Source organism: Corella eumyota, chromosome 7, assembly GCF_963082875.1.
Source record: "Corella eumyota chromosome 7, kaCorEumy4.1, whole genome shotgun sequence".
In the NCBI taxonomy this organism is placed as follows: domain Eukaryota; kingdom Metazoa; phylum Chordata; class Ascidiacea; order Phlebobranchia; family Corellidae; genus Corella; species Corella eumyota.
In genome coordinates, this window is record NC_137496.1 from 1401513 (window position 1) to 1424956 (window position 23444).

The window sequence follows — 23444 nt, forward strand, 5'->3', positions numbered from 1 at the left end:
GTCTTAAGGTAGGTACTTTTTCAGGTGTTTTTTGGCGATACTTTTTATTAAATTCTTTATATTTAATTGTCCTTGATGTGGAAGGGGGGTATTTTTATAACCTTAAAACCTGGTCGTAACACAAAAAGCATTGTGGGCCACAACTAATGATATTTATATTTGCATTAAATATTGCTTGCAGCATAAGGTTATTGTGCTAGGAGGCCAATTCGGCCCTGGGTTATAGGGTTCTCAGTTTATAGAGCTCACGGGTTATAGGGCTCGCAGGCAATTAAAGTCTAACCAAGAACTTATCTAGTAACTCGAAGTTTTAATATGGCTTGGCAGTTATCAAAAAACCTCATTTAACTTAACCTTAAAACACTAAGTTTTAGTTAACCATTTAAATACAGACAATGTTTTTACAGGTGTTTATTTTATTTTTTTTGGAAAAGTAGAAAACAGGGGAACAGTTCGAAACTTTACATTTTAAAATAACATAAATGTCTGAAAAAAAAAAAAAAACTGGCCGTTTTACAAGAGAAAAATAACTATTTCTTAAATATTAAGATGCAGTATGATTAGAAACCAAGATTTATAAAGTAAAAGTTGTCATTTAGAAATTTAAAATTTAGGTAGATGTTTTAACATTAGAATTATGGTCAAAAGTGTTTAATTTTTAAGCCAAATAAACAGTTATAATGCAAGTGTTAAAACGGCAATAAAATAAATCTTGATAAAAATAAAACACTTATAAATAAATGGTGGGCAATTGGGTTATGTATGAATGCATAAAAGTCATAATTAGAATGCAATAATCAGTGTAAACGTATGAAGAATATGCTACAGAAATTGTCCCAGTTTCAAAGCCACACAGCTGATATTATTATTGCATTAACATGGGATATGGACTTAACCAAATTTAAATTTAGGGTTGAAAAAAACTTTCATTTAAAAAATTTTTGCCCAATATTCAAACAACATTTTTTAGAAAGATCTTAAATTTGAGTTGAAATTTTTTACTTATGGTGTGTTAAATATGTAAAAGCACTAATAAAGAAAAGGTAGAACTCCTCTGGTGTGGAAAACTTTTTATAAATGAAACTTTTTAAATACAAAATATCATAAATATTGGCAAGAAAATTTTTGTTTAATAAATTTATGCAGTTCCAAAAAAAACGTTCAGATATTAAAGAAACCATAACTTATATCTTACATAAATTATCAAGTGTTTAATTATGATATAACCAATATGAAGAAGTCGACATAAAATAATAAAAAAAATCAAGTTTGCTACCAAAGTGCAGAAATTATGAAACAGAATAACACAATTGCAAAACCTAAGCTGTTGTGTAATAAAAAAATTGCAAAAATTATCATGACAAATATGTATGGCATTTTGTGAGATTTCAAAGCAGATAGTTGTATGTATTAATATATATTTAAGTTTATCAAGAAGGTTATGATGTTATTACAAGCAAAGTTATAGAGAAATATATTGCATTGGAAGCATTAAATAGAAAAACACAAAAGCAATTAAGCAAAAACCGATTTTTTTTATCTTATTTAAATCCAATGTAATATTAATTGGAATAAAATATTTGTTTGCCCATAATTTATACCTGTTTATAGATAACAAAGCACCAATAAATATTTCAGATAAACAGTCTTTACAAAAGTTGAAAAAATGAAAATATTATATACCAGATACCAGTACAGAGTTAGCATTAACTCATATATTAAACAAGTTTTTTATTAAACCTGTTTAACAACATACAATTACCAAACAGTAATAAATTAAAGGTAAACAAATTATTACCATAGTTGGTAACTAAAACATTAAGACAAATAATTTAAAAAATGAACATAACATTTCTCTGGAAAACTTAACGTTGTGTTTTTCTTTGACATGAAATTTCGAATTTTTAACACAAATCACATGAAAGAATTTTACAAATAAACTTTGGCACAAAAAAGCATAAATCGTAAAAAATTAAAACAAATATATTGTTTGCAAAATAAAGTAATTATTTTTGAATTATGATCAGTAGAATTTATACCAAGTAAAAAATAAATACATTATTAAGGTCCTTTTACATGTACACTGCTCATACAAAAACTCCAATTTTACTAACTTTTAAAATAGTTTCAAAAACAAATCAGTAAATTGATATTGTCAAAACAAAAAGCTTCATTGTTTCAAGAAACAAATAAAATTTTTGTTAAATTTTTTGCTAACATTTAGTTTGAAACGATAACATCGAAAAATAATTTAAAAAAATTCTTTATAAAAAAATATCATTAAACTTATTTTTAAACGAATTTCTAAGCTTCAATAATTTACAAATGTGTCAAATTCTAAAGTTAATGTAATATACATTAATTAAAATTGAAAGCTGTAACTAATAGCTCAAACAAACCATTAAATTCTTTAGTTTTAAAGTTGAAATTTGCAGAGAGTTTGGAATGTAAAGTAAAGTTTATATCTTGAAAAAAGAAAAAGCATGAGAAAACAACTGACTAAACAGTTGAAAAAAATAGATTTAAAACCTTGAATATTCTCTGTAAAGCTTTGAAGTTATTCTTAGTGTAAACTTACCTTATATTAGTTGTTAAAAAAGTTGTTATTCGGTTCATTATTTGCAACACTTGTTGGTGGTGAAAACTCAGAAAATTCCTACAAAAATAAAATTTAATAAAAAGTATTCACAAAACATTTAGAGTTTGCTGTATAAAAATTTAACAAATAAAGATTATTTACAGAGGTTTGCATATGTGTACTTACTGGTTTATTTACAAATCCATCTGCATTACTTCCATTCCCCAGACTCAACACTGAGTGATCACTAAAAAAATAAAAAAAAATAAAAAGATTACTAAAAAAATGTTAAAAATTAATAAACTTTTTAACAAAAGCTTACTTATATTATGCTGCATGGTATATATATCAAGTAGCTACTTACTTAAAATACATAAATTTCTTATTTTATATTACCTTTTAATTCCAGTAATCTGAGTTATTTCTTCAGTGGTTGTCATTTGACCAATGGCCTTAAAATATAATGGTTTATTAAAACAACCAAAATAAATATCAAAATTTTTAACATTGAAAAATCATTGACTTTACAAAGTGTTATAATATGTTCACACAGAAATAATTTTGTAAACTCCTTAAAAGTTCATTTGTTGAATGGAACTCACTTGTTGATTGGGTTGATTTTGTTGAAAGTTACTTGTTGAAAGTAAAGGGTTGTTGTTGACAAAAGACACCTGACTCGAAATGTTGTTGACCGGTGTTGAATCGACGAGCATTTGTTGATTGTGTAGCATAGGTTGAACACTGTTTGGGTTTACTAGATAAGTGTTGATATCCTTAAAAAATTATTAAATTTCCCATTACTCGAGGAGGCTAAAGATTAATTTTGTAGGTATGTAAATTAAACATTTATTAGTCCATTCCATTTTGCTACACATGTTAAAATAGGCTTAAAAGTAAATAGTCAATTATTTAAGTCATATGGATTTTATCATTCTTTTCAAGTTAAAAATAACTTCTAAACCTGATAAACTAAACTTAGAAAAAACTAAAAATTTTTAAAGATTTAGGTTGAATAAGTTACTTACGACAACATTTTGTGCTGGAATTTCTTCCAAGCTGATCCCTTTACTTCCAGCATTTACTGAACTCTGTCCCATAAACCCTTTATCTTGATTTAATATCGATATCATTTCAATATCATTTGACTCTTGGAATTGTTGGACATTACCACTCGTATTATTAGTGTCTGTTGGTGTGATATTTTGGCCAAAAAACTGCTCTGGTGAGCTGTTGTTGACCAGGTTTTGCTGTAACTGCATCACAGGTTGCCCCACATCTGAAACCTTGCTGTTGTTTTGTTGTAAATGGTCACCACTAGCATTAAATGAAATATTGGGTGGGTTAGAACAGTCTGAAATAATCGATTCCAGAATTCCTTCTTCATGTTTTGTCGGAGATGTTAACAAAACATTTTCAGCAATGTTAAAAGTGTTCTCAAAGCCTAGAGTTAGGCCTGTCTCTGAAGTAACGAGAGGACTGGATTGAGCAAGATCTGACCGTACATTTTCCGAACTCGGACTTAACAAAATTTGCTGGAAATTTTGCTGTTGGTTGTTAGTGGATAATGTTAAGTTAGGTGGTTTGTTGCCGTCGAAGATTTGCATGCTTTCAGATATTGTAAACAACTGCTGTTGTTGTATGTTTTGTGAAAACAAGCTTGGAGAGGAAGTGTTAGTTTGCTGGTCAGGTGACCATAAGGGCTGAACATTTTGTGTTTGTTGACCGTTCTGTTGTTGAATTTGAATATTTTGTTGTTGTTGCAGTTGTTGTTGTTGTCCAGTCTGTTGAACACTATTTTGTTGTTGCAACTGGACATTTTGTTGCTGCCCTTGTATATTTTGTTGTAGTTGAATGTTTTGTTGAACACTTTGTTGCTGTTGCAACTGCAAATTTTGTTGTTGCACATTTGCTTGTTGAAATATATTTTGTTGAACATTATTCTGTTGCAACTGTAAATTTTGTTGCAACTGATTTATTTGTTGATTCTGTTGTGGTTGTTGTATGTTTTGCTGCAACTTGTTTTGCTGTTGTTGTAGCTGTACATTACTTGGCACAACTTGAATATTTTGTTGCTGTGTATTTTTTTGCTGTTGGAACAACACATTTTGCTGTTGCTGGGCCTGCTGTTGTTGCAATTGTATGTTTTGTTGTTGTAGTTGTGTCTGTGAAACACCAGTAGGTGACACAACTTCACTTGCCATTATTCCACTCGTAAATTGTTGCCCAGCATTAGTCACAGGCTGCTGCATCTGGCTTTGAAATTGCGAAGAAAAGTTGACACCGGTTATCTGAACACTACTTGACCATGGCTGCTGCATTGAAGCATTCACTGTCGCTGTTGCAGGGATTGAAAAGTTAAACATAGATGTGGAAGCAACTGAAGTGCCTGAAGTTAAAATTGAAAGATTCGGAGCGGCCATGTCGACATGTTGTGACCAGGTTGTAGTTGGGATTAGGTTGAAATCAGTTTGAACAGGTGGAGATTTGTTCTGCACTGGTGTACTTGCTTGTGGGGGTTGCTGAAAACTTACTGAGTTCTCATTTAAATTAACTTGCGATGGCATGCTGCTTACAACTTGCAGTGGTAGTTGCATGCTGGTGCGGACTTCTGCATTGTTATTACCAAATCCTATATTTGAATTAGATACAAAAGTTCCTTCAGAATTGATGTTCGGGAATTTTGTTTGCTGGTCTGGCCAAAATGGTGTCTGGGCTTCTGTTTTCACCATTACATTTATGTTGGTTGCACTTGGTCTGTTCATTGCATTGGCACCAGATTGACCAAACTTATGAGCTGTCACCTGTGGTGCATTTTGAACCACATTCGAACCACTTTGAACCAATCCACCAAACTGGGATGGTTGAGTTTGGTTGTTTATATTTTTGCCACCAAACATGGCTGGTTTTATTACACCAGATGCACTAGGAAAGTTGCTTTCAACCTGCGGCATAAAACCAAAATTTGGGGTTGGTTTCTCGACAGTGGAAGAAGGAAGACCAGTAAAAAGAATTGGTTGTTGTTGAACTGGTTGATTGGCTTGTTGTGGTGGAAAAGCTGATAGTTGCTGGTTGGTGGTACTTGGAGTAAGAAGACCAGCTAAAAAATGTAAATAAAAATTACTAATTTTTTAAACTCAATTAATTAATTACCTTATTTATATAAAATGATGTTTATTACAAACATATATTTTCCTAGATTTACAATACACCATTTTGGTTTCATTTGAATAACCATCTGACAGATAGTTAAGTAATTTTACACTTAGTTAAAGGAATTTAAACACAAAGAACTAAGTCATGCGTAAATATTTCTAAATATAGATAAATTAGAATACAATCTATTTAAAGGATTTTGTACTTTCCAAAACAATAATATAAATTGTTGATACCAAAAACTTTTGTGATTTAACAACATAAGAAAAAGGGAAATCGATATTGTTTAATGCCAAGAAAAAGGCTGTGTATGGTAATTAAATGGTTGTTTTAATACTACTAAATGTACCCAACTTTTTATCATGATAGCTTGACATACCTGGCAGGACTTTGCTGTTGTTTGGGTCAGTTAATAGTTTTGCGAATAAAGCAAAAACCTTGGGGTCAACTCCATTAAGTAACGCTTGTAGACTATCACTGGATATACCTGTAAACAATATATTATTATGTGTATTGGATTAACTTTAATATTAGGTGTTTTAAAAATAGAAAAAAAATTTAATAAAAATCATGTTTTTTTATCATGGAAATTTTTAAAAACTTGTATAAAATAATTTTGGGTAATTTACAACAAAATTTCTAAGTTTAGAACAAAGATAAGTAAACCATAATACCAAGTTCCCAGAAATTAAAACGTGCAATGAACATGTAAATTTAAAAATACCTGGTTCTTCTTTAATGCTTTCAGTAACAACTGGAACTTCTGGTTCCACGGTTTTAGTTTTAGGTATGGGGTCGTATGTAAAACTGTGAGGCTCACAACGTTTTAAGTTGTGCTCTACAACTACTTGTACATTTACTGGTTTTTGGATGTTCTGGTCATGGTACGCAGGCACATGGACCACCATATGGTTCTAAAAATGAAATAAGAATGGCTTTTAATGATGTTTTAGGATTGTGAAGGTGTTTAAAATGTTTTTGTTTTCACAAAAATGCTAAAATTTAACAATTGAATTAAGTTTCTTGTATTACAATAAAGTTGCTAATGAAACTTGAATTTTATAAAGTTGTTAGAAAAAAGCGTTAGTTTATATAACAGTGTTAAGATAACAAGAAAAATAAGGGAGTAGACTATTAAATATTTTACAGCCAAGTCTGCAATACATTGAAAATCGAAACCACAAAAATGAAACCTTTTAACAATGGACACATTGGCAATAGAATAAAAATGAATCACAATTTATTATTTTTATAATAAGACCAAATATTCCAAACAATGCCAGAGTTATTTACACAAGATATTGTTTAATTTTATACAATAGATATAAAAATAATATCAACTACTTCAAAAGATTCACAATTTTCTAGGAAAGTTGTATTTTAAAGGGTAACAAAACAAAAGAAAATTGAATAAAGATATAAAAATTGTGACTAAAAAATCAGAAATTTATTATTCACGATTAGGCAATAATATTTACTATCAAACTATCGACAAAAGCTTAAGTAAACAACACAAAACAAACAGATTTGGACCACCTTTAAATAACTATATTTTGATGCCTATGAGTAGCAGAGTTTGTGTTTTATTTAGCTCAATTTATTCTCTGGTTTCATGACAAAGTTCACTTTATAGCCAGATAAAATTTCCTGTTTGAAAAACTAATAAAGTATGGGAAACATAAAAACAAAATATCAGTTACAATATCATCTACATTGTAAAATTTAATCACCAACAAGAGCATGGTAATTGTGTCAATATGGTGTTTTTAAAAAATTGAATCATAGAAAGAAGAAAAGATAAAATAATAATAATATTGGAATGCTGTGAAAATAATGTGGGGGGGGGAAACAACAAACTTAAACAACCTTTCAAAGATATTTTAAAACAACATCGTGAAATAAATGCAATTAAAGCCTGACAAAATTTAGCCAAACAATCTTTCGATAATAAACCAATATTATTTATAATATATTTAAATTTATGTTATCATCTGTTGATAAGAACTTAAAGGGTTTATATCACACTGAAGGTTAAAATACAAAACTCATAAGTTAAATATGCGATTAACAACCACTTCAACTAAATATTGACAGAGAACAGACCTTATTCAAAACTAAATACATAACAACCATAAGATTTAAATAAAAATAAACATATAAGCTTATGTTTATAAAAAAATAAGTGTATTGTCAATGCTCTGCGTTGAGAATAAAAATAATATCAACAAACAAAACTGTGTTAAAATGTTATGGTTTTGTTTAGTCTATTTTTAAATGTTAGAACTGTTTAGCATAATATTCACATCTGATCATAATCATTTACACATTTAACTTTTAAATTCAATGGTGGTCTTAAGAATATTTTATAAAAGTTGCTCTTTGAACCTAGAACAAGAATTTACTCCATAATTTCTTCTAAAGTGTATATACTCTTAGAAATGTATGGTTTAAGATAAAAGATTGGTTGATCTGTCTGATAACATATTTGAAAAGTAAGGCTATAATTTTATGACTTATATTCATTTAAATGATATAATAATGCCCAATATGATAAAACAAAGGTGAAAACAACTCAAAAAAATCCTTCAAAAACAAAGTTAAATTAAGAACAAATTGTGCTTTAAGGTAATTTAAGGCAAATACCAAAATCTGCAATAATACTATTTTATAAATAGCAAAGTAACAATATTAAATTAATTGGTGGTGCGATTTTATTTTTAGTAACATCAAAACAGGATATACACGACCAACCCACATCTAAGAATCACTGAAATTCGATTCTCAAAATATAAAACAATAAAATGCCAAATACCCAAAATGAAAAAATATTTGAAATCAATATAATAGCCTTGATATATTATGGTTTTTTTGTGTATATATTGAAAGATGTAATAGTCAGTAAAGGGAAATCCATTAAAATTAATGTGGTTAAACACAATAAGGTGATTAACACCATATTTAGTTGGCCTGCTTGCATAGGTTGTCTGCCTACAACAAATTGATAATTAAAAGGTAAATTACCATAAAAAACAAACCATTTTACAATAGAGTTACCATATTTTTACACTAAAATTAGTTAATCTAAAAACAGCAAATTGGAAAACAAAGTTAATTTATTGGAAACACTAAAGTGTAATTACAGACAGAAAAGAATTCAACAATCCACTTCACTTAAACAAACTTATTCTGGCATGCTTGAATGAATTTCAACACTGGCATATTTCTATTATTGCATCACAGACATACTACTCAATACCGTGGGTTTTAACTCACAGTGCTGCCAAATCAAAAACCAAAGATTGTGATTTAATAAAAAAACTTGGTCAAAAATATGAAAAAATGAATAATAAGTTTTTATATAAAAACAAAGTTGCCAAAAAAATTTGGTAACCGTTTTTAGAAGAGTCTTATCCAGTAATTATAATTTTGTAAAAACAATTTGGCAACATGATGTTGTATTTAACAATTTTGATGAATGAAAATGAATGAACAAAAGATTTCGTGCCTTGTGTGTGGTTTAAATTAATCTTTTATTCGTCCTAGTATATATTTCTTACATGGTCACATGAGACTGAAACTTTAAACCAACTTTTTTAAAAACAAAACAACGACATCCGTTTTAACAAAAACAAATAAAAAGTGTTGCATTTCTGAAAAATATAAGCCCATAAAATTTACATTGAAAAAAAATTATTACCACTAAACAATTTTATTTGCCAAAATGAAAAGACTAAAGTCAAAACAAAAATCAAAGTGCATAAAAATCAGGGTTTTTCCATTTAAAAATGCTAAATTTTATAGCTTTTAAAATCCTAAAATTTTTCCATTCGTTTAAAGGGGATTTCTATTTTCTTAAATATTAACAAAACAATTTTAGAGAACCTAAAATTAAACAAAAAAGTTGACAATTTATGAAATACCAAACAATGTCTGAAATTGAATTGCAGTCCCAACACAATTTATTAACTTATGCAAAATCGTTTCCAATTTTTCTAAATATAAATTACAATTGAAACTGGATATCGAAACCACTTATATAGCAGGGAAATAATATTTCTAAGAAAAATGTCCTGAATTAATTAATTAAGGAATTCAAAAATATAAATAAAAAAATTTTAAACTAAATTTAAATTGGAATTTATAATTCATCATCAATAATTAAAATCGCTTACTAATACAACGTTACTTGGTTAAAATGCTGACCTAAACAAAACCATGTAAATTAATATACAAAATGCCAATTAATATACAAATAGCACAACATACTTATATAACCTCAGAAGCTAAAATCAATAAAAATGTAATATTAAACACTTACTGAAATATATCGATATACAGTTTTTTTTTTTTTTTTAGAATAATTAGTTTTTATTATATTTAGTTTGTTATATACTTACTCCATTAAATGTATCTTTATCAACCTGGCCAATTTCATGCCAATGTGAACCTTGAAATATAAAAAATAAAAGTAAAAAAATAATCATAAATTTAAATGAAATACACATAATAAAAAAGTTCTCGCGCACAATATAGTGTTTTAACCAAATAAGATGATTAGTAATTTTAGGTTAAAAGTGTTGACAGCATTAAATGAATGATGACATATTTTAATACAACTTAACATTGTTTAAAAGGTCAATTATTTTATTTATATTTAAGAACTAAAAATGCCTTTGCAATTTTTAATTTCAATTTAAATTAACCTAAATACAGTGTTTACAGAATAACATTTCTTAGAAATGTTGACATTTTTACTGAATTTAATTTATAACATAAACAAAAGATATTCACAAATATTTTTCTTAGAAATGTTTAACAAAAATTTGATTTTTTGTGTTTTTAAATTTACCGTCTGCTTCTTCAGGATCTTGAAAGATGACTTTAAGTCCTTTGTAGAAGTTTCTTCCAATGATGAACATCTCCATACCTCCAGAAGCTGGACATCGATCCAAACTCTTCTTCGTTATTTCAGGCTGGCCTTGCGGTTGAGCTACAAGAAAAAGATACAGAAATTTAAAAAAAAATTCGTTAAATTTAATTCAATTTTTTACTGAGTACAACTATTAAAGTTTAATTTAGTTCAAATTAAAATTATAACCTTACAAAAATACATTTAAAAACCTCAACTTTCTTAATCTAAATAAACATAGAACTAAATTTTTACCCATTATTTTGTGAAACTGCAAAACCTAAAAATGTTTAAAAAATGACAAAAACATTAACATTTCAAACAGGAAGCAAATAATGTAAATTTTATCTAATTGTTTGGTCTGCATTCTTGCAAAAAATTTTAATAAATTTGCAAAAAAAACTTACCTTCCGAAGAAGAAAACATTAATACCTCTTTTTATTATACAAATACTTTAAAATACTTTTTAAATTATTTTTTTTTATGTATATGCTAGTAACAATATAATAGTTATAACAGAATCTGCAAACACATATTTTAACATCTATTTTAAAACTAAATTTTAAACAATGCCACAATGTCACGTTCAAGTTTCTATACCTAACAACACAACAACTACATCTAGTTTATTAGGCAATAAAATTGGAACAAAAATGCAGGCAACAGGAAATATCTTCTCCATCGCTGACAAGTATTAACCATTTTACACATAGGCAATATTACAGGGTTCCAATTTAAATAGGTGTATATACCTAACTATAACTAAAGCACAATATGTAACAACACATTCTCAATATTACTCTCAAGACAACAACATAAAAGTTTAGCAGTATAGGGAATCAGTGTAGAATATGGGCCTAACAAACTAAAAAAAATTGCACTTTTAATTTACCATCTGCCGATGTATTTACTACATGGTGTAAAAACAAAGTAGTATTACAGGATATTAAACCTCATATTACTTTAACAAGAAAGTAAGATTTTAGTGAATGGAATGCTGTGCTAGACATGTTAATCTTTAACAGTATGTAGTAGGTGAAATAGTGAACACTGTTTGTTTTTTTACCACAGTTTCTTAATCGGAAATTATTGACAGATATAAATTAAACAAGTGAGTATTTAATGCTTTTTCAAATAAGACCAGCGCATATTTATGGCATCTATAAATTATATGGGAGTAAAAACCAATAAAAGTAACTTTTTTATGTTTATAATTCAACATAACTGACTCACAAGAGTAAGATCTGCCAAAAAAATTAAGTAGGCAACAAAAATGACTATCTAGTAAAGTATTTGCAATAAGGTTTAACTTACTGCAGTTAATATGATCAGAAACAACTTGAAGGGTTAGTGGATTTTCACTCGAATGACCAGGAACGTCATCCAGCGCAACTCGAAACACCAGACGAACAGTTTGGCTTTTTTTCTTGGCTTTAGTGACGCCGATTCGAGCTTCTACATCAGCATTTCTAAGCTTTAATATCCCAACACAATCAACACTAAATATAGAAATATTTGTTACAAATCTTATTCTAATGATTTAACAAAAACACCACTAAATATATTTAATTAGGCATAGCCAAAAAGAAATATTCATATTAGGTTTATAAAAGGTAATAAAAACTGTTACAGTATCATATTAAATCCATTATTTATGATTATTTAAAAATAGAAATATTTAGTTGTTGGCAAGTGATTAATTTCATCAAAATTAACATTTTCTCCTTAAGTTTTAATCCTCTACATTTAAGAAAAATAACCACAACAGGTTCGGCATACACAAGATTATCATCAATGTTTATTCTTAACTCATTTTTATACATCAGATATGAACAAGAATGTGTTAAATATACTGCACAATAAACAATCGTTACAACCTGTCTAGTCTAGTTCACAGGCCTATAAAACATATTAAAATGAACAAATTTAAATAAAGACCAATAAAAAAGATCTATTGCAACAAACATTTAAAAAAATAGAAATAGGGTATTTAAAAATTATAAATTCTACAAGCAAATGATTAATATGTTGTTTAATTTACCACACATTTTAAAGAGCATTAAAGTAATACAGAACTGGTGAAATGTTAATAGTTTATTTAAGTGCAACAATAATTAGATCAAAACTAATTAACCACCAACCTTATGATCTCCTTCGTGTCGAAAGGAATATGAATAACTTGAGTCCCATCAATTACAACTTCTTTACACGTTGTCGTGTTACGTCCCGTGACTTTACAAGCTTGATAAAATCCGTGCGGTTTCGTTTTATCATCGGACTCTGAGCCGACAAATACGTGCAACGTTGTCTTACCAACATAGCCCTTAAGCTGTAAATTAAATTTTTAATCAGTGAATATTTTGAATTGGGATAATAAATAAATACATAAATGGCAATGGATTTGCATAAAGTTAATAAAAAGGTTGAATAAGGACCCAAATAAATAATCGCAAAAGAAAATACAGATTTTTTAATTTCTTAAGTCAATAAATGACCAAGTCACTCCTATATCAAATTTCTATTTATTGATATATCCAATTACAATTGTGTGTTTATTGTAGCATATGGCCTAAATTAATTTCTTACCAGAAGACCTAGTTTGTAAATAAAATATGTTTATTCACATGTTAAGAATATTTAGTCCAATATTTAATCATGTTATGTAAAGCATAAATGTGACATAAATAATTTATTTACCTGAGAAATAATAAACCAACCAATACTTAATACAAAGCTATTTTTAAATAAAAATTATTGATAATATAGCGCACCTAATGCAAAAACAAAATTTTGAACAACATATGACATAAAAACTGTTCAATATTTTTAAATAAAAACTTTGTAAAATAAATTGCAAATTAGTATAAAACATTACAAAAAAACGACTTAAAAGAAAAAGAATCAATATTTTGATATTTACCAAGATGAGGTTAATGGCACTAATTCTTAATCTGTTTAACATTTATATTTGTTTAAACAGTGTTTGTTTCGACAAAACAATTACAGGCTCAAGGTGAAAACCCTGGCATACAAGTCCCTATGTAGTTAGCACCATTATTAAAAAATCATGTGATGCAACAAAAACACCTTTTTAAAAAATCACCTAAAACTTTTTAAGTTCAAATTTTTTATTTCGTCACTACAAAGAATTGAATTGAGTCATAATATTTACACTAACATTCCATTTAAACAGCAAAGCAAATTGCATCAGGTTTAAAGTTTATAGTTTCCAATAAAAATTAAATTGCGACATTTTAATGATTAAAAGTTAACAAAAATCATTTATATATAAACAAATAATTATTTTTCAAATATCCAAACGCTATTAGATTTATTATTTAATAACAAATTTAACTTAATACTAAAAAGACAAATTGAAACAAAGTAATTTACTTCCTCTTTTAGCAGAATTCCCAAGAGATAAAATTTTGATGTTCATTAATTTAAAGTAACATAAATAATGCATGGCTCCAAGGTCAACGTAATTTACAATAAACCTCATAAAGAAACCAAAATTCTGAGCAAAAACTAAAGCAGTAAGCTGATTACAAATAAGATTTTAAGGAATTTTTACACAAATTTTTTGAAAATGTAGTTTTTATATTGTAATCAATACATATTAGATAAAACCAAACCAAAACCTAATTATAATAAGCAAAATACTGCAAAAAATCAATATTATTATTTTACTAAGGAGTTTAGGTATAATATGTATATAAATATATATTATATCAAATACCAAACACTAATTTATCACCTTATCGTTAATCAATTATAAAACAATAACAAAACGATTATTTTTAGCTTTTATTACTTTAAAGTTTTATGAAACTGCTTGTAAATTATAACAAGACAGCCAGACTGTTAAATCAATGATAACACTTAAGGCATTTTTACTGAAATCAGTCTTTGAGGTTATAATTAAGTACTTAACTACAGAATGAATCTAAATTTAACTTAAGTACCGGCATTTTAAAATGGTATACTGACTGCACTTAAATAGCAAAGTTAATTTAACCGAAGTTAATTATCAGCATTTTCAAAAGACCAATTAATAATTTGGGCATACAAATTTTCTATACAATCTATACAAATACATAATCAAACAAATGTTACCTCTAGTTGTGGATAAGATTGTTGTGAAAGATCTTTTACAGGACCTCTGCTTCCTTCTGAAGTATACCTGGCTCTGTGCTGCGGTTCAGGTTGAGTTATAATACTTAAACTACAACCAGATGCTGATGAAGGGTACTGGGTATGTAATGTCTGTGTGGAGTTGGCTTGTGTTTTTCTCTGGTGTGCAGTGCGATGATGTGGCCTCCTTCTGGTTTGAATTGGAGATTTTTTGTTGTTCTTTGCCGAGTCTTGAGGGGCGGATAAATTGTTTTCGTTGTCAGCAACTAGAGTGTTGGCACAACCGTGCAAATCACTCAACACCTTTCCATCTCTTTGTATTTATAATTAACCAAACATAAAGGTTACAAAATTTAATAAATTAAACTAAACAATGCATAAAATATTAGCCTCAAGCAATAACCCTATTAATTTAATAACTTTAAAAAAGGTTTAGTAATTAATTTAAAATGACAAATTTAAAAAATTACCTGGCACTGACTCCATGACTGCCCTCTGACGCATTTGAAGCTCTTCTATTGCCGGTCAAAAAAGCGTGAATATTGGAATCAGATGGATTTTTATTCCCATTTAATGTTTGTTTAGTCGGAAACTGAAAACAACTCACTTGGGCATTAGAATCCTCAGTTTCAATGGCACAAGCCTCACCCGAGGGAACAGGAGAAGGGATTTGCGAACCCCAGGGTGAATAGTTAAGAGTGTGTTTTTCGTAACTTAGTGAATACATGTTATCGCGCTTTGTTCGACCACATCGACGCCTCTTTTTTTTGCTTCCCGTTGAAGCATAAGGATCATCATCATCAGATGAACCACCAGGTGTCGTGGTACTAAAATTCGTGGGCCAGTGATTTTCTGGAAATGAGCGCCGCATACCGTTATTTACCGATATTGGAAACATTGAATCGTCTTGGTCATTTAACTCCAGTCCATCTGACTCCATTGTTTCAAATGGACTGCTGTTGTCACCACCTCCCGGACTTGTGATGTCACGGGGACTTTCCCCCGTTGCAGGACTATTCTCACAAAACATTTGAGTCTCCTCGTCGACGTTAACGACCAGTGACGGAGCGAACGTTGACCCGATGAGGTTTATTTGGTCCTGCGATTCCGGTAGATTCGTAACCATTTGAACTGTAAAACTGTTTGCCGGGGATAAAGAAACGTCCCTTTCATTATTATTAGCTGTGTGTTGTTGAAATGATGAAGAGGGCTGTAAGGTGTTTCCATCATCTACAAAAAGGTTTTAAAAGTCAAATAAGAAAAAAATTTATTATTCATAAATATAAACAAAGTTTATTTTTAAATAGAAAGCACCAATAAAAATCCATTTATTTAGCTCCCAAGTGCAGTTTTTTTGTAAAAACAGAGATATTACTACTGTACACCAGTGGCATATTTACCCAGTTGATTTTCTGTGGGTGATAATGTTTCTTGTGATGTTCCACCACTAATCTCATCAACGTTATTCCACAATTCGTGATCAGTCATAATTTAACTTAACAATTATTAAAAAATCAAAATTTTTGGTTACACAACTTTTAAATATAATTTTACAACTAACATTTACAAAAATCTAATCATAATTAATCTAAAAAAGATTGTAAAGTGAAAACATGAACACATGATATATAAACAAATATTATTCACAATCAGTACAGTTTATATTTAGAAAAACTTATTTAATACTGAAACCAAAGTTAAAAATTGATTTATATGTTGGCTCAGCCTTGAATGTCCCCAATGAAAACTTAACCAAGGGTATTACGCAATTTTACAACATCAGCAATAAAACATAGTTTCGCAATGTAGTTATTAAGATAGTTAAACAACCTGTTAAACCCAAAACCAACAACTAAACTACCTTGTGAAATTTACCTCTTAAGTGTAAAGAAGGAACATCTTTAAATTGCAACATGCAGACATAAGTAAAACATTGTTGTTATAGGTGTTAAGCTATAGATGTAAACAATAAAAACTAGAAACTGAAAATGACTTTTAACGTTTAACGAACGTAACTAACATTAAGGGACGCTAAGTTAACTATATTTAAAGCCTGACAACTGACAGAAGGACTTAACATTGCGCAATAGTAAACGATTTAGTATTTTTACTAATCTAAATAAAATATATAACGCAAAAAACAAACTAATACAAAATTGTTGTTCGGTTTTGTAAACTAATAAAGCTGAACGGCAATACCTGTTTAACTTCCTTAAACGCAGCAAACAGTCACGAGACAGAATACTGGTTTAGGCAACAACACGTTTATCGATTGCCGTCAATCCAAACAACTACTTCAACTCTATTGAAAGAGAGAAAACGTTTTACACCGCAGTCTGGCAGTTAATCGCACTTCGTAAAATGTACAGCCCATAACACGCCTACCAACCAAACTGTCGAGCGTTTTATGTATTTAAATCGGTACCAAAACGTAAAAGAAAGTAACTTTACTTTTTGGGGCGTGAAAAAGTCGTATTTGGGGTAAAAAACGGGGTGAAAATTGTAAAAAGGTGGTTAATAACATTCTAAATACGAATAATTTGTCGCCAACAAAATTTATGACGTCACAGCATATTTGAGGATAAAACAAATAACTTTTTCTGATTTAAATTTAGTTTAATGTGACCCTAAATACGCACAATTATTTATGACTGACCTAGTAATTAAACATAATTTAATATTTTAATGATTATTTATTCACACAGCATAAATTGCACAACCTAAAGATTCAAAACTTTAAAATATGATTAACTAGCATTTGAAATAAAAAATATCAAAGACATTTAAATAAAACAAGTGCATGTGATAAATTAACAAAACTATAACAGTTTTAGAGCTTTGCCCGTTTCTTATTTATATCTTTTCTTCTTTGTACAAATTTTAAAGCTTGTTGAGCTGGATCGGGGGACATAAATCTCTCTGATAATCTGTCCAATTCATTTGTATTAACTTCAAGTAAGATTGCACGCTCAGGGCCTCGAATTAATTCTTTTCCATGTATGAGACACTTTAAAAAACATAAAAGGATTAAAATCTACGCTAAAACCTTCTGTTAGCATAACATTGTTGTTACTTTTATTGGGTTATCCAAAAACTCTTTAATTCTTTTGTCAACTTCTTCATGAAACGTTGCTTTTGAAAATACATCAGCAACTAACCCACATTTGTAAGCCTCCAATGCTGTGACTTGACGATTAAAAAGTAACATGTCAGATGCCTGTAAAGAAAAAAATACTTAGGAGTATAAAATATATTCTTAAATTTATGACCAAAATTGTATCAACATACCATCGAGTAGCCCATGATCTTAGGAAATGTGTAAGATGAACAAGCTTCAGGGCACAACCCAATTCGAGAGAAGGGTGTTAGAAAGGTACTGTTATCAGATGCATAAACTACATCACAATGAGGTAACAATGTAACTCCAACACCAACAGCTGGCCCATTCACCGCAGCTATTAATGGCTTGGAAAAGTTGATAAGACTGATAACAAAGTTTCTGGTAATAAAAAAAGTTATAAATTTCTTGTTAATAACTATCAGACAAAAAAAACCTTTAAATAACATGTAAAAAATTGTTTATATATTGAAGGTGTAGTAAAACTAGTTTTAAAAAAGAAAATAGACAAATGATTTCAATTCCTACTTGAAATACTGTGTCTGTCTTTTAATAAAGTCCACAAATTCTTCATCAGGTTCAGGGGCTCCCCTATTGTACATATCAGCTCCACTTGTAAAATATTCACCTTCTCCTGTTATAACTAACAAGTCAATATCATTATCCTTGTCCACTGCATCAACATAGTAAGAGAAGGTGTCGTACATCTAAAAAATCATCAAAAATTTCAAATTAAGTTAAATGCATGTTATATTAAATGACTATAATGCATTCTCTGTTAATGGTGTGAATTTTTAACAGAACTTACAATACGTTTTACTGCGTTGAGTCGCTCTGGGCGATTAAACTTTAACACAGCATATCTCTCATATTTAATTAACTTAATATAACTTGACAATTCAGTCATTTCTTATGCTTATATAATCTGAAAGATTCAAAAACAGATAGGTTTAATAGATTTTAAATTAGGAATAATGTACAAAAACTGCACATAAACAATATATTAATAATGATTAGTTAAAACAACGAAAATAGGAATTACAAAACAGATTTGCATATTTATAGCAATAAAAATACAATATTAATATCAGAAATACAATTAAAAATGATTTAAAAATCAGAAATAAATTGCAGAGAAAGGGTTTTAAATAATTTGTTTTTATAATCTCGATTTTCTTTGTTCTTTTAAAGCATTTCGTCTCATGACAAATTTAACAGCTTGCTCAGCAGCATCAGATGATGTATATCTTTCAAGTAATCGATCTACTTCAGTTTCATTTAATTCTAACAATTTTGACCTCTCAGGACCTCTGATTAAGTCTTTGCCGTAAATAAAACACTAAAAAATTACAAAAATGAAATTCCATTCACAAAAATAAATTAAAATACTCCATTCAAATGACACCCTTACTTTAGCAGGGTTTTCAAGAAAATCAACGATTCTCTTCTGGACTTCATCTTTAAACTTATGTTTTGGAAACACTTCTGCAACCAAGCCAGCAGTGTGGGCTTCATGTGCTGATATTTTTCTGTTAAATAATAACATTTCTGATGCCTGTAAAAATAAGAATTAGATACCATGTAGAGTGACACATTAAAAAAATTTAATAATGCTTAACACAATTTTTATGGCAAAAAACTATATGTGTTACTAACTGCAGTTTTATGAGACTCGTACCTTTGAGTATCCCATAATTTTAGGCATTAAATATGAAGAACAAGCTTCTGGAGTTGCACCAATTCGTGAAAATGGAGTCATAAAAGTGCTATTGTCTGATGCATACACCACATCACAATGAGGTAGCATTGTCACCCCTACTCCTATTGCTGGCCCATTTACAGCAGCAATGAGTGGCTTTGAGAAATTGATCAAACTAATAACAAAGTGCCTGAAAAACAATTAACTCTAAATTAAAATTTTTTTTTTTTAACCATGCATTTTAATGCAATAAAATTCATGAAAAACAACATTACTAAACAATATGTTAAATTATTTAATTTATTTTAATGATATGTTTAAGAAACAATTCCCGTACTTAAATGGTTGCAGACCCTCGTACACATATTTTCTAAGATCTCCATCACTCGGTGCCTGCCTATCATACATATCAGCCCCGCTTGAGAAATATTCACCTTCCCCTGTCAACACTAATAAGTTGATTTTGTCATCCTTGTTAGTCTCATCTAAGTGACGAGCTATCTCCCAGTACATCTACGAAATAAAATAAAAAACTTGACAAGTAACTGGCAATAATCATACGGAATTTGGACAAATATATTAGTGCGTATGGTAAGAACACTTAACTTTATTACATAAGATCTTAGATTCGATCCCTAAATCATAGTACAAAAACCAATTAGTAGATTAACTCTTAGGCAATTGAATCTATGATATTCTACTCTACTGAAATTAACTTGTTTAGGGTAACCTAAGTCGCTCTATGTGGAGACCTTAAATCCTCTTTTTTATATTAAAGATAAATAAATTTAAAAGAATAAATAAATTATCTTCTACTTACATCTTTTTTCATTGCATTCTTTCTGTCTGGTCGGTTAAACCTGATAACAGCATATCCATCATATTTTTCTAATTTAATAAACTCACTCATTTTAATATCACCCTGATCACCTAAACACAATAACAAAATAAGATTAGAAAATTTTAACTAACTGATATTAATCAATAATATAAGCTATACGCATACAAAATATTGATAACAACTTTTTTAACTTGTAACTAATTTATTTTAAACATTTTAAATAAAAAAACTTTTTTTGTATGTTATAATACTGCAATAATTATTTCTGAGCATCATTAATGTCCACAAAACCATGGTTAATAATTATCAAAGTTTACAATAAGCAAACAATGTAAAAATTTATTGAGGTTACATTTAAAAGGTATGACATTGCATTTTCGTACCAACTTACAAAAAATCCTAAAAGTTTTGGTATTCAAATAAATAAAAATAAGAACAAATTTAACTTTTTTAAATTTAAACAAATTTTGAAAAAATTAACATGACTTTAGTTATATTTTAAACAATCAATAACTTAATAAATTAACAACAAATTAGAGTTTATGATTTGCGGGAAAAAAACTTCATAATTGCATTAATACAATCTTTTGAGGTCCACCTTTCAACCAATCTATCACATTCTGCTACATTTACTTTGTGTAAGGTTTCAAGTTCAGGATTTCGCATTAAAGCTTTAGAATACACCAGTGACTAAAAAAAGTAAAAAAATAAATAATTTAAACACAAAATATGTTAAAAACCGGCTTAAAAATGTTATTAATTTTTTACATTATGCTACACACATTTTATTAAAATTATAAAGTTTTCTAACAACATATATGCACAAAATATTTACTAAAAACTGAGTAACTAACTGTTTACCTTCACAGGTAGTGATGCCATTTCAGCCACTTTTTTTTCAACTTCATCTTGAAAATTATTTTTAGGAAATATTCGAGTAACAAGACCACATGATTTCGCTTCGTCAGCATTTATTTTTTTGTTAAACAACATTAACTCACATGCCTAGAACATATCATAAAAAACTTTAAGTCAAATTGTATAGGCAATTATGTTAAATTAACAAAAAGTTAAGGGTAATAATTGCTTCTTAATTTTTTTAAAAGAACTAATTTGCTAAAATTAAAGATTAATACAGACTTTACAATAAATTAACCACACAAAATAATGGTAACCTTCAGTATAACTCTATTTGTACTATTAAGTTTAAATAGGTAGACATATACAATGCAATATTTATACCTTGTTATGGCCCATCATTTTTGGAAATGTATAAGATGAACAACCCTCGGGACTTTGTCCCAAACTACTAAATGGGGTTCCAAACGTGCTATGTTCAGCAGCATAAACAACATCAAATAAACCAAGAACAGTTACAGCAACTCCAATAGCTGGACCATTAACTCCAGCTATCAGGGGTTTAGGAAAATCTATGTAAGCTGAGACATAACGCCTATACATAAAATAAATAACATTAGATGTAATGTAAGATACATTACAGTTTATTATAGGAAGAATTTTGTCTTTTACTGAATTTACTACATTATAGTCCTACTACATTATATATGTGCCAACATAAAATTTTGTAACATGGAAATCATTAGTTAGTAAATTGAGCGTTTAATAAATTTTATGAACTAAAAGCTTGATATTTGCTCAATTTACCTGAGCAGGTCGCCGGAATCGATTGCAACTTGCTGCATTTTATCTGGAGTGATTGACATAAAATTACCCAAGTCATTTCCACTACAGAAATAATCTCCTGCACCAGTTATAAAAGTTACAACAGAATCATCTTTTCCTGCTTCATTTAAAGCAACTATTATTTCTTCATACATCTACATGTTTAATTATTTTTTTTTTAATAGTTATATAAGTAGAATAAAATCCAATAAAAAAACATAATGGTAACATAAATATAATAAACCAAAATAAAATAATTTTTAAATTTATGTAAACAACAAAATATGAATAAAAATAAACTTACATCAACAGTCAGAGCATTCTTTTTAGCTGGTCGATTTAGCACAATTTTGGTGAAATTATTCTCCTTTGTGACAATTAGATTCTTATATTCAGTTGAGCTTGCATTTTCATTGGTTGATTCTGGTTCAGGTTGGCCACCTTCAGCTTGCGAGAGTTCTTCAACAGTTTTTATATATTCCTCTTTTGCTTCATCCTTTAAAATAGAAAAAAAACTTAGCATAACTATAATTGTAACAACAATATAGATGCTTTGTCATTTTCTTTGTATACTTTAATTTATCAACTAAGAATTAGGAATTCTGAGTTAATAAATGTAATTAATTAAACATAAGCTTATGATTACAGTAACAGCTCATTGAGCAGAATAATAACCATACAATACACCTCAAAACCTTAGGCTGGGTGCCATACATTACCCTTGATTAACCATGCAAAACGCTTTGTAAATTTTTAAAATTTATGGTTACAAATATTAGTTAAGTAATAGAAATGTTATTTATATAACTTACCATTGTCATTTTTCCTAGGCCAGACCAAGCACTCCATTTTGCTTGACCAACAAAATTGAAAGCACCAGGTTTTTTACTTGTATTTTCACCAATTGTGGCCTAAGTAAAATAAAAAAATATATAAGAGTTTAAAAAAAATGTTTACCCTTTAAACTATAATAAATTAAAACTTACAAATAGTTTGATATATACCTGTTTAAAAAGAGCATAAATTTTGAGTTTAATGTCATTTCCAGGCTCGTTTTGCAGTGTGTTTAATCTTTGTTTGGCACTTTCAAATTGAACATTAATGTCACCTGACATTGCCCTTGTCCACAGCAAAGACTGTCTAAAAATAAAATATTTATTTTTAACATAAAAATGGTATAAATTAAATTAGCAATTTTTAATAGATATTAATATACCTGGATGTTATTGAACACAAGGATTTTAAACCGGAGCTACTTAAAAATCTTTGCAAAGACATTTAAAATTAAATGTTTTAAATAACAAAAAAACTATCTACAAAATATATAAA

At 28.6% G+C, this 23444-nt stretch overlaps 3 protein-coding genes across 6 annotated transcripts; all 3 read right to left on the reverse strand.

Annotated features, from left to right (window-relative positions):
* Positions 1–449: 449 nt before the first annotated feature.
* Positions 450–16351, reverse strand: LOC145759301 (uncharacterized). 3 transcript variants are annotated; one of them, XM_082573101.1, is made up of 15 exons: positions 16175–16351; positions 15245–16004; positions 14757–15087; positions 12782–12969; positions 11955–12139; positions 10581–10721; positions 10129–10178; positions 6456–6645; positions 6111–6218; positions 3604–5675; positions 3181–3351; positions 2975–3030; positions 2765–2825; positions 2579–2656; positions 450–2465 (listed from the first exon to the last, which is right to left on the reverse strand). In XM_082573101.1, exons 1-14 carry the CDS (start codon positions 16260–16262, stop codon positions 2585–2587), a joined length of 4473 nt encoding a protein of 1490 aa, XP_082429227.1. In that variant the 5' UTR covers positions 16263–16351; the 3' UTR covers positions 450–2465; positions 2579–2584. The 3 variants fall into 3 exon arrangements, with proteins under 3 accessions (XP_082429227.1, XP_082429228.1, XP_082429226.1); XM_082573102.1 differs by having other exon boundaries at positions 450–2499; XM_082573100.1 differs by having other exon boundaries at positions 450–2656.
* A 1108-nt stretch (positions 16352–17459) lies between these two features.
* On the reverse strand, positions 17460–18830 carry LOC145758896 (enoyl-CoA delta isomerase 2-like). The gene is made up of 5 exons (XM_082572589.1): positions 18701–18830; positions 18421–18599; positions 18063–18273; positions 17848–17991; positions 17460–17781 (listed from the first exon to the last, which is right to left on the reverse strand). Exons 1-5 carry the CDS (start codon positions 18797–18799, stop codon positions 17605–17607), a joined length of 810 nt encoding a protein of 269 aa, XP_082428715.1. The 5' UTR covers positions 18800–18830; the 3' UTR covers positions 17460–17604.
* Positions 18831–19039: 209 nt separating this feature from the next.
* On the reverse strand, positions 19040–23430 carry LOC145758895 (enoyl-CoA delta isomerase 2-like). 2 transcript variants are annotated; one of them, XM_082572587.1, is made up of 13 exons: positions 23332–23430; positions 23120–23255; positions 22928–23026; positions 22420–22611; positions 22098–22270; positions 21675–21885; positions 21294–21437; positions 21014–21122; positions 20412–20521; positions 19929–20104; positions 19571–19781; positions 19304–19447; positions 19040–19231 (listed from the first exon to the last, which is right to left on the reverse strand). In XM_082572587.1, the coding sequence occupies exons 1-13, from the start codon at positions 23391–23393 to the stop codon at positions 19052–19054; spliced, it is 1947 nt and encodes a 648-aa protein (XP_082428713.1). In that variant the 5' UTR covers positions 23394–23430; the 3' UTR covers positions 19040–19051. The 2 variants fall into 2 exon arrangements, with proteins under 2 accessions (XP_082428713.1, XP_082428714.1); XM_082572588.1 differs by lacking the exon at positions 19040–19231 and having other exon boundaries at positions 19313–19421.
* Positions 23431–23444: the final 14 nt, after the last annotated feature.

Bases quoted from the DNA above. Each gene is read 5' to 3' on its own strand.
- LOC145759301 (XM_082573101.1), bottom strand. From the start codon at position 16,262: ATGACTGATCACGAATTGTGGAATAACGTTGATGAGATTAGTGGTGGA. The intron at 10,722-11,954 runs GTAAGTTAAACC...TTTTTCTTGTAG, and splicing joins TTCTGATCATATTAACTGCA to CTCAACCGCAAGGCCAGCCT. The intron at 2,657-2,764 runs GTAAGTACACAT...TTATTTTTGTAG, and splicing joins ATGGATTTGTAAATAAACCA to GAATTTTCTGAGTTTTCACC.
- LOC145758896 (XM_082572589.1), bottom strand. From the start codon at position 18,799: ATGACTGAATTGTCAAGTTATATTAAGTTAATTAAATATGAGAGATAT. The intron at 18,600-18,700 runs GTAAGTTCTGTT...ATGATTTTTTAG, and splicing joins TCAACGCAGTAAAACGTATT to ATGTACGACACCTTCTCTTA. The intron at 17,992-18,062 runs GTATGTTGATAC...TTTTCTTTACAG, and splicing joins AGATCATGGGCTACTCGATG to GCATCTGACATGTTACTTTT.
- LOC145758895 (XM_082572587.1), bottom strand. From the start codon at position 23,393: ATGTCTTTGCAAAGATTTTTAAGTAGCTCCGGTTTAAAATCCTTGTGT. The intron at 23,256-23,331 runs GTATATTAATAT...TTTTATTTTTAG, and splicing joins TTGTGTTCAATAACATCCAG to ACAGTCTTTGCTGTGGACAA. The intron at 19,782-19,928 runs GTACGGGAATTG...ATTGTTTTTCAG, and splicing joins GAGGGTCTGCAACCATTTAA to GCACTTTGTTATTAGTTTGA.